General features: G+C 40.1%; 1 protein-coding gene across 1 annotated transcript in view; it reads right to left on the bottom strand.

The window, feature by feature from the left end:
- Positions 1-12863, bottom strand: part of ADGRV1 (adhesion G protein-coupled receptor V1) — a gene marked incomplete at both ends in the record, with an annotated part of 271966 nt that overhangs the window by 83856 nt on the left and 175247 nt on the right. The window contains one exon of the mRNA XM_084304820.1: positions 5220-5336. Coding sequence (XP_084160946.1) covers positions 5220-5336 — 117 coding nt within the window. The remainder of the gene's footprint in view (positions 1-5219; positions 5337-12863) is intronic.

The raw sequence follows: 12863 nt of genomic DNA, 5'->3' as shown, positions 1-12863 counted from the left end.
CATTTATCTTTAGTGATACCTGTGGATTTCAGGTAAACATTAGCTGCAAGATTTTAAATAAGTTTTCCCAGCTCAATGGGAAAGCTTCTATTTCCCTACATCCTTCTTTTTATGAATAGCCACAGCTTTAATTTTAAGAGTGGCTGCATGTTTTTGTGTAATTCCTTTTTGTAAGCTGTTAAGCAGCCCATTAATCATACTCCAAAAAAAAATTAAACTTATTGTAAAATAAGTACTTGTCGTACAAGTCTGCAACAAACTTATATATAAAAAAGCAAACAAACAACACCTTTAGGTTACCATATGTTGCCATTAAAAATCCACAAAGGACAAGGATTCTATTCAGGTATGGGTGATATCAAGCTCATGACATTCACTCCAGTTTACTTTGCTTATTGAATTGCCACTTTCTCTGCTTACTCCACTTTTACAATGGATCAAAACAGAGCAGAGTCTGCCTTTTACCATAATCTTTCTCTGTGTCAGAAATCACAGCTGAAGACTACATAAATTTCATTCTCTCCTCAAAAGACAGTTTTTACCATTATTGCACTCTTTTTTTTTTTTTTTAACAAGTTAGAAAATGCTGAGAGTCATGTTTCCTGAAAAATGATTGTCACAAGAACAACAGCACACTGAAAGGCACCCTTAATTTGTCCCCCTAAGATAAAAGCACAGACTGAATTTGAACATACAGGCTTATGCTGTAGCATCATCCATTTGTATGTGGAGACATTTGTAAGAAGCAAGTCTTCTGAATTTCAGCATTAGTACGAGGCAAATATTTCAGGTTAAATTCATGCTGTGGACACTAAGTGTATTTTACACCTTGCTTACCTTTCCTTCTGCAGTCAAGACTGCCTCATCCTTGAAAGACTGAGTAATGTCATTAACATCATACAACCTACAGAAACTGTCTTTGGTCATAAAATGGAACTGGCTGATGTGGGTTGACATCCAAAGGGACCTGGACGAGCTTGAGAAGTGGGACCATGTGAACCTAATGAGGCTCAACAAGTCCAAGTGCAAGGTGCTGCACCTGGGTCAGGGCAATCCCAGACAGGAGTGCAGACTGGGAGAAGAAATCACTGAGAGACAGCCCTGCAGATAAGGACTTGGGGGTTCTGGTGGACAAAAACCTTAACATGAGCAAGCAGTCTGTGCTTGCAGCCCAGAAGGCCAACTGCATCCTGGGCTGCATCAACAGAGGAGTGGCCAGCATGACGAGGGAGGTGACTGCACCCCTCTGCTCTGCCCTGGTCTCACCTGGAGTACTGCATCCAGGTCTGGGGCTCCCAGCACAAGACAGGTGTGGGGCTGTTGGAGCAGGTCCAGAGAAGGACCACAAAGTTGATCAGAGGGCTGGAGCACCTCTTCTGTGAATAAAGTCTGAGATACCTGGGTCTCTTCAGGCTGAAGAAGAGAACGCTTCAGGGAGACATCACCGAGGCCTTCAAGTATCTGAAGAGGGTTTGAGCAGATAATGATAGGACAAGGGGGAATGGTTTAAAAGTAAAACAGGGGAGATTTACATGTAGATTAGAAGTTACAAGGAAATTTTTCACTCAGAGGGTGGTGAGGCCCAGGCCCAGGCTGCCCAGAGAAGCTGTGGCTGCCCCATCCCTGGAGCTGTTCAAGACCAGGTTGAATGGGATCCTGAGAAACTTGGTCTGGTGGGTGACATCCCTGCCCATTGCAGGGGGGTCGGCATTAGATGACCTTTAAGGTCCCTTCCAACCAAACTCACTCTTTGATTCTATGATTCTATGAAATCCATAGATAAAATCCAGGAATCAAGACAATTCAATACAAAAGGAACACTCAGACAACCTTGTGACAAGGACAATTTGATGTGCCCTTTGTTCTGCCTCTGCAGACAGACCTTTCTTTCCTTCTGCCTCTGAGGTCCTTTCTGTTCCTGCATTTTGGCAAGCATGTTGGCAGTAACTGTGTGGGTAGCATGAACAGTGATATCAAATGTAAGCTTAGAAGGAGCTAAAAATGGAGGAAGAATTAGAATACTGTGCTATGTGTTTTGTTATTGCAACCATTATTAAGATATAATAATGTTTAAGCATCTAGCTACATCTAGCAACATGCAGAAAATACATAGATCAGGACAAAAAAGTAAGGAAGTTGTCCTGGAATCTAGAAAATGAAAGATCTGGACTACAAAAATGAATATGAATAGGTCCAACTTACTATTAAGTCTGGGTTTTACAGCTGACATTTGTTGCCTGGAAGTGTTGCTCAGTCACCTTTTCATCACTTAATATTGTCTGGATTTTCTGGATGTTTCAGCTCATAGCAAGTTGCACACATCTGCACACAGCCCACACTCAATTGTCATGTTTATCTACTTCTGTGTGCAGTGATCAAGCCTGGCACTAGCAAATATGTATAGAGTGATCAGGCATATGCACTGTTCTCTGCAGCCTTGCAGATGGCAGAGTGGCTGCGTGAGCAATACAGAATCTGTTCTCATATTTTCACAGTTTCCCAGACAGAATCATGTAAGTCCCGTGTGGGTATAAATATATTATTAATTCTGCACACATGATCTGTGCATTTTAAGTCTACAATGCTGAGAAATACAAACAGCAACACAGAAATATAACAGAAATACAAAATGTCCCGTGAATTTAAACCTGCCAATCAGACAGATGTAGCATCTAGATTTTCCCCGTCAGTCCAGATTTCCCCTAGATCCACAGCTTTTTCCAATATAGCTGCTACAATTCAGAGGACAGTCCTCTCCTCTCCCAAATTGTGTCGAAGAAGGCTGACCCATCTGCCTAGTCCAAACTATCCCTGTGGCCAAGGCACTGTTTTTCTACTGCAGAACAGGATAAAGATCAAATACACTGTCAGTATAAGGAAATTCAAGGTTCAAGCCTGTGTCCAAAGAATGGTATTGAAACCCAAGTCTCCTCATAGGTCAGCTGAGGGCTCCAGTCCACAGAAAACTCAAGGTCTTCTGTTGATCTGAGTCATCAAACTTGAATCACAGTAGGGAAAGAGATGCAAGAAGTAGCAGCTAGGGAAGTTCCTGCTCCAATAAATATATAACTATTTTTATAAGCTGGGACAGTTCCAACAAAATTATTACTGCAAAATAAACAATTGCTAGGCAGTTAATTCACTTAGTTCTGCTATGAGAGATATAAATTCAGGACCTATTCCCTATCAAGAGGAGTATATTGCAGCTGAGGGCTGGATTCATCTACATTTCAGATTATTTCTTTCCTTTTGGGGCTTTCAAACTACAGAAATTATTAACAGATGAAGACCTGTACCTAGAAAAAGGGCCATTCCCCTTAATTCTGAGTTTTACTCCTGGCTGCTTGTCAGCTCATCACCCAGCACCTAATGAAGGATTCCGTCTTAAGCACCTTTGTCACCTCAAATTTGCATGAAGAGTCCTCATGACTAATACAAGCCTGACGTCCCACAGAACCAAATGGCACATCCAAGTTCATAGGATCTGGCAGAAGTTTACTCCAACAAAAAATAACAACAGATTTCAACTATAGCCATAAAAATGACCGGCTGTCATGCTTTTTTGTTGTTGCTGTTGTTGTCATTATATGCAATTAATCCTTGGAAGAGCAAGCATTCCAAAAGGGAATTATCTGCTACTTAATGTAATGTAACACCCATAGAGTGGGAACATAAAGTCCTATCAAGCCACTCTGCAGTCAAACATGAGATCTCCTAGTAAAGTGGTAATTTAAAAGCATTCATTTGCCTGTCCAAAATAGGAAACATTTAAGTGCTCTGAAGTGACTTAGGAATGAAGTAAATGAGGAGCTGTGAAGAAGATGGAAACATATCTACAGGTCACAAAATAATTTAGGTTAGTCAACCTAAGAGAATGTCATACACCGAGCAAGGTGAAGGAGAAGATGAAGAAGAAAAAAATCAGTATTGACAGAGTGAGCAGAAAGAAACCTCCAGTAGGGAGAATACTTTTTCTGGCTAACTGTATACATTCAGGAGAAAAGAAAAAAAAAGGCCAATAAAAGAGCATTAGTAGAGCAGCATTACTGCCTCACTAGAGACAGAGCAGTTCAGAGCTCTGTTCAGTATGGACCAAACAAATCAAACAAAATAGTGCTGCATTTTTAGCAACAATTGCAACAGCAACGTAAATGACAGACCATCTACATCCACATCTAACTATACCACAACACACACACCACATTAAACAGTACCTAAAACACCCATTCAGCCCTTTCTCCATTAAGTCTGTAATGTGCTTTTAGACAATTTATTTGCTTCTCTCCTTTAAAACTGCTGTTAGTTAGTCACAGTGGAGCTGTTAAACAGCCTGTTAGGGTTCTCAGTGAATGTCAGCCTGACACAATCCCAAGAAAATGCCTGATACCACATGACTATCAGTAGAAGAAAAAGTTGCATTTGGATATACACCATAATTTGCAGTTCCTTGTTTGATCTAACAACCTGCATATTAGAGAACTGGCATAGAAATGTACGTGGCTCCATCTATAATGCTAAATGATACAATAAATGTGCTATAGAGAAATCCTATCAAAATAACAGACAAAAAAATCTTATAATTCATGCATTACTGTTACGTGTACATTTTGAGAAGAGGATCTGATAATGTGTTTTCCAAACAACCTCACAGGTTTTACTTTGACTAAGTTACAACTGATACTTTTCCATGACAAATTTGATTGTTCATGGTCTTCTACATAAGTTCAATTATTTTTTTTATCATGTACTGTTGTATAATACTTCAAAATTCTGGGAGTATCTACAAATGTATATATTCCTTATTTTAATGCAATCTTATGAAGCTATGCTTGTCATATTATACAGGTTTAATGACTAAATCACTACTGACTCCAAAAGTGACTGTAGTTTATACTTGCATTTCAACTTTAAGAGTCTGTTTCAACACTAAAGAAGAGACATTTAAAAAAACAATAAACTCCAATAAACCAGTTTGTCAGTGTTTTGAGCCAATAACTTCTATAGGACAAAGTGAGATTATTATGGATATTAGAGGAAAGGTCTTGAATATTTGCTCTGACACTGTAGGTTGAATAAAGAAAATATAATACTTTGCCTCCCCAGTAGTATTGAATTGCAAATACATATGGATAGTAAGAAATAATAGAATCACAGTTTAAGTATCGGTTACTTTTAAAGAGGTTTTGGGGAGGGGGGTGAAAGAGGGTTATGAGACTAACCTGAATAAGCATCCAGCTGAACTGGCAGAGGTAAAGGTAATGCGTAACAGATGCAAGGGCAGAGCAACTTTCCTCTGAGAGATGTTGACTGAGGTAAGCAGAGGCCAGGAATGAAATCTATAAGGGAAAAATAAACACTTATTGAAACCAAACAAGTTTATTTTAATAATAATGATGAGGGAAAAGATGACATTATCTTCAGTTTGAAAGTAAAATATACACTAAATTACAGTTCCAGAGGCTGAGCAGAACCTTGGAAAAATAAATTTAATATTCATCCAAAAGAAATGACCCTTTAGCAGTGTCAGCCACAAGACCAGTTTTACGCTTCTTGCAGAAAACACATATCCGTTAAATCCATATCTGAAAAGACTACGGAGAGATTTAATTTTTTTGTTTAATGTTACCCAGACTATTTACTATGCAACACTGGACACCAGATTTTGAACCGAGGTTGGAGATTTTCCTCCATTAAAAAAGGAGAGATCTTCTGATTTCAGTAAGGACAGAAATTTTATTGAATGGTATGAAAAATAATGTACTGATATCATAAATTTGTTGTGTTTTGCAAGTATATAATTTTTTTTCCCCTGAAAATTGTAGTTGTGCAAATACATTGTTTACAAACTTTCACTGCTGTTTAGACTTCATCTGGACATACTACCTTCCACCTTTTTCTGATCATTATATCTCCTCTGATTCACACACATACAAATCTGATTGTTCTTACTTTGCACCACTGTGAGAGAACAAGCAGGCCCACAGTTTTCCAGAGTCTGACTCTAGAATGTGTAAGATCTATCCAAGCTGTAAATTTCAGATAATGCTCATTTCCAGGTGGTCCAGAAAAAGCAACACACCAGTGCCTGGAAGTTTCTATAACATTGCATATCTCACCACCCTGTTATGTATAACTCCAGAATTATCACATACAAAACTACTGTAAGCTCTGTCAGCTTTCAAAAACCCCAAGCAAACAAACAACAACACACACACAAAAACAAAACAAAACAACCAAACAAACAAACAAAAACAAAAACCAAGCAAACTCAGAAGGCATTAACTGCCTTCCACGCTGTCAGACATGTAGCTGCAACATTATACCCCATCACATAACATGGTAACAGTGGGTAAAAGTGAGTATGAACCTGGCCAGGATTTCACACTCACCAGAAAGCTATAAATTATTTTCCACAAACATGCCAAATATCAAGGGGCAACATGTCTGTGGAGTAAGCAGCCTTGTCTAAGGTATAAAGGTATTCCACCACTGACGCTGGCTGCACTGAACGCTACTGAACAATACCAATATAAAACTTAAAATTAAAACACATCTTAGAAAGTTTCAGCTTTGTCTTCTGTGAATTTATTTAAGGAGGAAACAATTCTACAAGCAGGCCTCATTAAAGAATTACAGTGTTCACATAAAGAAAAGCTTTGTTTACCTACTGAATGCCTGCAGTAACTGATGATTTTTCATAGAATCTTAGAATCATAGAATATCCTGAGTATGAAGGGACCCATAAGGATCATCAAGTCCAACTCCTGGCACCGCACAGGTCTACCTAAAAGTTTAGACCATGTGACTAAGTGCACAGTCCAATCGCTTCTTAAATTCAGACAGGCTTGGTGCAGTGATTACGTCCCTGGAGAGCCTGTTCCAGTGTGTGACCACCCTCTCGGTGAAGAACCTCTTCCTGATGCCCAGCCTAAACTTCCCCTGCCTCAGCTTAACACCATTCCTATGGGTCCTGTCACTGGCGTTTACAGAGAATAGGTCACCTGCCTCTCCACTCCCCCTCGCGAGGAAGTTGTAGACCGCGATGAGGTCCCCCCTCAGCCTCCTCTTCTCCAGGCTGAACAGGCCCAGTGCCCTCAGCCGCTCCTCATATGTCTTCCCCTCTAGGCCCTTCACCATCTTTGTCACCCTCCTCTGGACACTCTCCAGTAGTTTCACGTCCTTTTTGTGCTGTGGTGCCCAGAACTGCACACAGTACTCGAGGTGAGGCCGCACCAGCGCAGAGTAGAGCAGGACAATCACCTCCCTCCACCGACTAGCGATGCCGTGCTTGATGCACCCCAGGATGCAGTTGGCCCTCCTGGCTGCCAGGGCACACTGCTGGCTCAGACTCAGCTTGCTATCAACCACAACCCCCAGATCCCTCTCTGTGGGGCTGCTCTCCAGCGTCTCATTGCCCAGTCTGTACGTATAGCCAGGGTTGCCCCGTCCCAGCTCTCCACGGCACTTGTCTTTGTTAAACTTCATGTGGTTGGTGATTGCCCAGCTCTCCAATCTGTGCAGATCTCTCCACAAGGCCTTTCCACTCTCATCCAAGTCTACAACTCCTCCAAGTTTGGTGTCATCAGCAAATTTGCTCAAAACACCTTCTAGTCCTACATCCAACTCATTTATAAAGACATTGAAGAGGACTGGCACTAAAATGGAGCCTTGAGGGACCCCACTAGTGACCATCCGCCAGCCAGATGTGGCCCAATTTACCACAACCCTTTGAGCCCTGCCCGTCAGCCAATTGCTCACCCACCATATGATATTTTTGTTAAGTTGTATGCTGGACATTTTGTCAAGTAGGATCCTATGGGAAACCGTGTCAAAAGCCTTGCTGAAGTCCAAAAAGATCACATCAGCTGGTTTCCCTTGATCGACTAGATGGGTGATCTTATTATAAAGGGAAATCAAGTTTGTCAGGCAGGACCTACCCCTCATGAACCCATGTTGGCTGGGACCAATGACCTCATTGTCCCCCAGGTGCACTTCAATAACTTCAAGAATCATCTTCTCCATAATTTTACCAGGCACTGACATGGGACTGACAGGCCTGTAATTGCGAGGGTCTTCTTTCTTGTCCTTCTTGAAAACTGGCACAACATTTGCCAGCTTCCAGTCTACTGGGACCTCTCCGGATTCCCAAGGTCATTGAAAAATAATTGAGAGAGGTCCTGCGATGACATCAGCCAGCTCTCTGAGCACCCTGGGATGGATCACATCCAGACCCATGGACTTGTATGGATCCAGGTGGAGCAGCAAATCCTGCACACGTTCAGGGTCAGTTGGGAGTTTGTCATTCCCACCATCATGGCCCTCCAGCTCAAGGCATCCTGGTTCCTGAAGCCCATCATCAGTGTTGAAGATAGAGGTGAAGAAAGCATTAAACGTCTCTGCTTTCCCTATGTCATTTTCTGTGAGGAGACCTTCCCCTTCAAGTAGCGAGTAGCATCAAGTTTTCCTTTCCATTACACAGAATACTATTTTGAGCAACAGCCCATTAACTTATTGGTAATACAATTTGTAGACTGTGCTGGCTGCTTTAAACCAGAGTTAGTGAAAATGTTTTAGGAGATGTGTGGAGAAGGAGGTTCAATTATACCAGATGAGTTGGTATATACCTGGGCATCGTATTTATAACAGAAATGCACTCACACCCAGTGTCTTTTCTATAAAAATATCTTTATAAAGGCAGGCCCTGTTTATTGACAAACACTGCAGCAAATAGGTATCTGTCATGCAGACAATGTTATCTAAGAATGAGATGAAAGAATATGAATGAGCAACTAGGCAACAACTGGGCTAAAAGCTATTACAAGACGGATTTCATTATCTAAAGAACACAAATGCACTTTTAGTATTCTGTGTGGAGTTAATGAGGGTTCTGCTGGGAACTGAAGCCTGGCCATAGTAACACAACCACTTGGTTATTAAGAGGTTAATACACAGCCTAATATAGACTGCAGTTTGCCAAGTGCTGACACTGCTGAAACAAATGTCATTGTCTGGAGTGGGTTAAACACAACTGAAACTGGTGTGCGATATCTGCCTTCCACTGAGGATAAACACAAGAAATGTTTGTGTAAACAACTGTGCAGCACCAGCTCGCTCAAACCGCACCAACAGTGCTTTTTCCAAATGCTTGTACTCACAACAAGATAAATACAGTACGCAGGTGGAGGGGCTCTGCCACCCTTTGTTCCCAAAAGGTTTGTGTATATGTCAAGGGCAGATTGTCACGCTGGAGACAGAGAAAAAGGAGGGATGAAAGGAGAAGTCCTGGGAATATGTTTTTGGCACCTTCTCGGCTGAATGTTGGCTTGCAAGAGTTTTGCATCTGCAAAGAAAGTGTCACTGCTAGCTTTTTCCTGTGTTTCAATAAAAATTATTTTTGTATATTTTTGTATATTAAAATAATAATAAAAAAGAGGTACCTTGCTCTGCCAAGAGTTTTCTAACAAAACAAGGCTAAGAGGCCAAAGTTTTGCTAAGCTTGTGTTCCTCTCATGGATTCTGACCAATGTTGGTGAGATAAAACAGCATTGAAGCTGAAGTAATCACTCATCTAAGAAATCATTGTAATTAATATCATTAGAGTGTCTAGACAAAAGAAGAAAAAAAAAAAAGTAGAGGAGGCAAAGAAATATCTATTATTCTCATATGATCCTTATCTTGCATCTTGGGCAGAACATACAAGTGCTCTACTAAGTCTTGGATTATAGCACAAGTGGCAAGTCGTATTTTGAAATGTTGGTACGAGAGGCTGTACTTGAACTGTGCTGTTCTGACAAACACTGGCTGCATCGTGACTCACAGCTTAAAATGCAACGCACTGCGACTTACCAGAAACACCATGAGTGCAGGCCACTAAACAGGCCTCTCTCCTGTAATCCCTGGGGTGTTTAGGGAGACATAAAAAAAAAAAAAAAACAACTTTCCAAATAATTGTTCCTTACTGCTTACTGTGTCATGCCTTCTGTACTTCACTGAGTTTTAACTGCAATGGGCAATCTTTTGTACTGATGAACCTCTGACTTAATAAGGGAAAGATGTACCCCATATTGGAATAAGTTGTTCCCTCTTGCAACATTAAAAAAAATAAATATTGGGAGTGTTCCTCTTGGTACCAATTTTTCAGAGCTCTGTTTATAGAGACCATATGATTGCAAATGTCCGTATGCAAATAATCTTTGTAACCTGCCATTTGGTTCTATGCAGAGATTATACACATAATGTTTCTGCCTGCTACTCGTCAGTCTTGCCCACAAACTGATTTAACTAAGGATAATAACTGACTTAAGTCACTCGCATAGGAGGTTGCTCATTTTGTTAATTTGTACGTGGTATTTCTGTGCCACACTCAAAATCAAAGTGATAGTGTACCACTCAGAAGATTCTTCACCAGAAAATGAAAAAAAAAAAAAAAAAAGAAAAGTAAAAAGCAAACAAACAAACAAAAAAACCAATAATACACATCTGTTAAAAAGCAAAAAGATCTTTGACAAGGTTCCTATCTGACAGTCATTTACTCAGTAAATTAACCAAAGGATACTGCAATTCCTTTGTAAGATAATTACCTAGCAATTATATGCAAGGAAATTAAAACCTGAACATTCAACCTAAGTCCCCAGCATCAAATTAAAAATGAATAAAAACCAGACTGTTTACAAAACTGAACATTTGTGTATGGAGAAGGGTATTTTTGAACCATCTTACTACTTAACTCCTTAGTTATGAGCCTTCCAGTTTCCAGCTTGCACTTGTTTGTGGTCAGCTTCTATCTGTCTGTTCTGCTGGAAGCCTCTCCTGTGTTAGAAAGCATTTCCTTTTCCCTGGGGTTTGCACTGCCATGAATGCAGGGAAAGCAGCTCTTGTGCTGAAGTCTTTGCAGTGTGCATACCGGTTTTGTTCTCCGTTTATACACCGATCTTGCTTTGCTTCTGTCGTGAGAGCACTCACTCACTCAGACGAAGAGTTGCAGAGTCCTCACAGGATTCTCATCCAGCAATTTTCCTAACTTCCTGTCTTCCCTGAACGTGCTTCTGCTATACAGCAATACCGTTACCTCATGATCATCTGCTACACCCAGCTTTTCTTCTCATTTCAATGACTACCTCTTGCCAGGCAGAAATGTTTTGCTATTAGTCTGCAAGTTACAACTTTTCCCTTCGGTCTAGCAAATAGCACTGTATTTCATGATTCAGCCTTCAAAGCTGCTCACATCTTTCTCAACACTACCCAACACCACTTTGTAGTGTCAGTGCATCTCTATGCCGTCAGTGCATTTTGCCCAGGCACGTTGTTTTCTGTTCCATGGACTGGTCCCTTCGTATCTATGAAATGCTTCTCATCATTCACTGCTCTCTCACAGCTGTCTTCTTCCCATTACTCTGTCCCTTCCCACACTGGACTAATCCTCTTCTATTATTATTTTACTAATTATGTGACATGTATTTATCTCATCAAAGAAAAACATCAGAGTAGTCTGGCCTGATGTAAGTTGAAACACAGGGGAGGTCTTATTATACCCTTTATTTATCTCTATGCCTTTCAATACTTTTTTTTTTTTTTTTTTTCCTGTCATATTTTTTCTGAAGCTGAATTACTGGTCCTGCAGTCGTCAAGATTACTTCTCCCTTTTTATCTACTATTTTTCAGTCACGGAGTAGCACTCTGAACTGAAGGACTTGTGAAAAATGCATGCTACTAGACCTGCAAGGTCTCCTACCAGCATTTTCGAAGTCAGGAACAGGGATGCTTCTGTTCCAGCACATGAATGCACTTATCCTTCGGGATATGCCTCATGCCTCAGCAGCTGCAGCCTTCACACCAAACTATTCACTCTATCCTCTATCTTGCCTTTATTCCAGTGGTAATCTTCAGAGTCACTCGCTATCTTCTCTGAAATTCTGAAGATTTTCACTTTGTTAGTTTGGAGTCATAACTGATATATTTCCTGCCTTATGGCACTTTTTTTTTTTTTTTTTTTACCAGAAATTTCACATTTTATCTTCATTTATATAACTAGAAAAAATACCAAAAATTCCACACAAGACTACACTATTGTCATATAATGTGACTAACCACATGTATATGGCATATTCACTTATGCCAACTACAGGTGATGGGGGGAAATCAATCAGCTATTTCTATTGCTAAAAGAATTTATTAAAATATGAATTCAGAATTATCAGAGCTAGATTTTGTTTGTTACAGAAAGTTACAGAGAAAGCCTAAGTGAGAGCTGCCTTTCAAATGTTGTATACAAGAAAAAAAGGAAAGACATGAAGGTAGAATTGGCATTGACCATGCCAATCAGCCAAACAATAGTCGAATGAGAAGTAGGTTGGCTCAAACTTAAATAAGAAGAAAGAATACAGAAATTGAGTACAAAATAGCAGTAATTACGGCTTGCTATGGTAAGTGTGGATGTGCTACCATATGATAGACTTTAAAATGAGAATAAAGCATTTGATGGGTGGAAAAAAAACTTATCTTTACTTTGAACCATAAAAGTAATGACCTTAAACTGTGCACATCAGACTAGAATGGATTGTGCCTGTTTTTGGACAATTACAGTATGTACAAAGCTTACATAATTTACAGCAAAATATAATATTTGGTCACTGTATGATCAAATCGAGACTTTACATGGGAAAATTTACCTGTGCACAGAGTTGTGAGTGCCTTTGAAGAAACTTAAATATTAATGTATTGCTAATTACTACTTTTAGCATTTCTCCTTCTGAGTGCAGGCAACAGCACAAATGTGGTTCTTCAAGTAGCATTGAACTATACAAATTTGCAATGGTACCCTTGGTAACTGGGCAATGCAGATTTTCATCAGCTCTACCAAACAA

This window comes from Netta rufina (genome assembly GCF_964035555.1).
Source record: "Netta rufina genome assembly, chromosome: Z".
In the NCBI taxonomy this organism is placed as follows: Eukaryota; Metazoa; Chordata; class Aves; order Anseriformes; family Anatidae; genus Netta; species Netta rufina.
The sequence above is the reverse complement of the archived record's forward strand: the minus strand, read 5'-3'. Positions and strand labels throughout refer to the sequence as shown.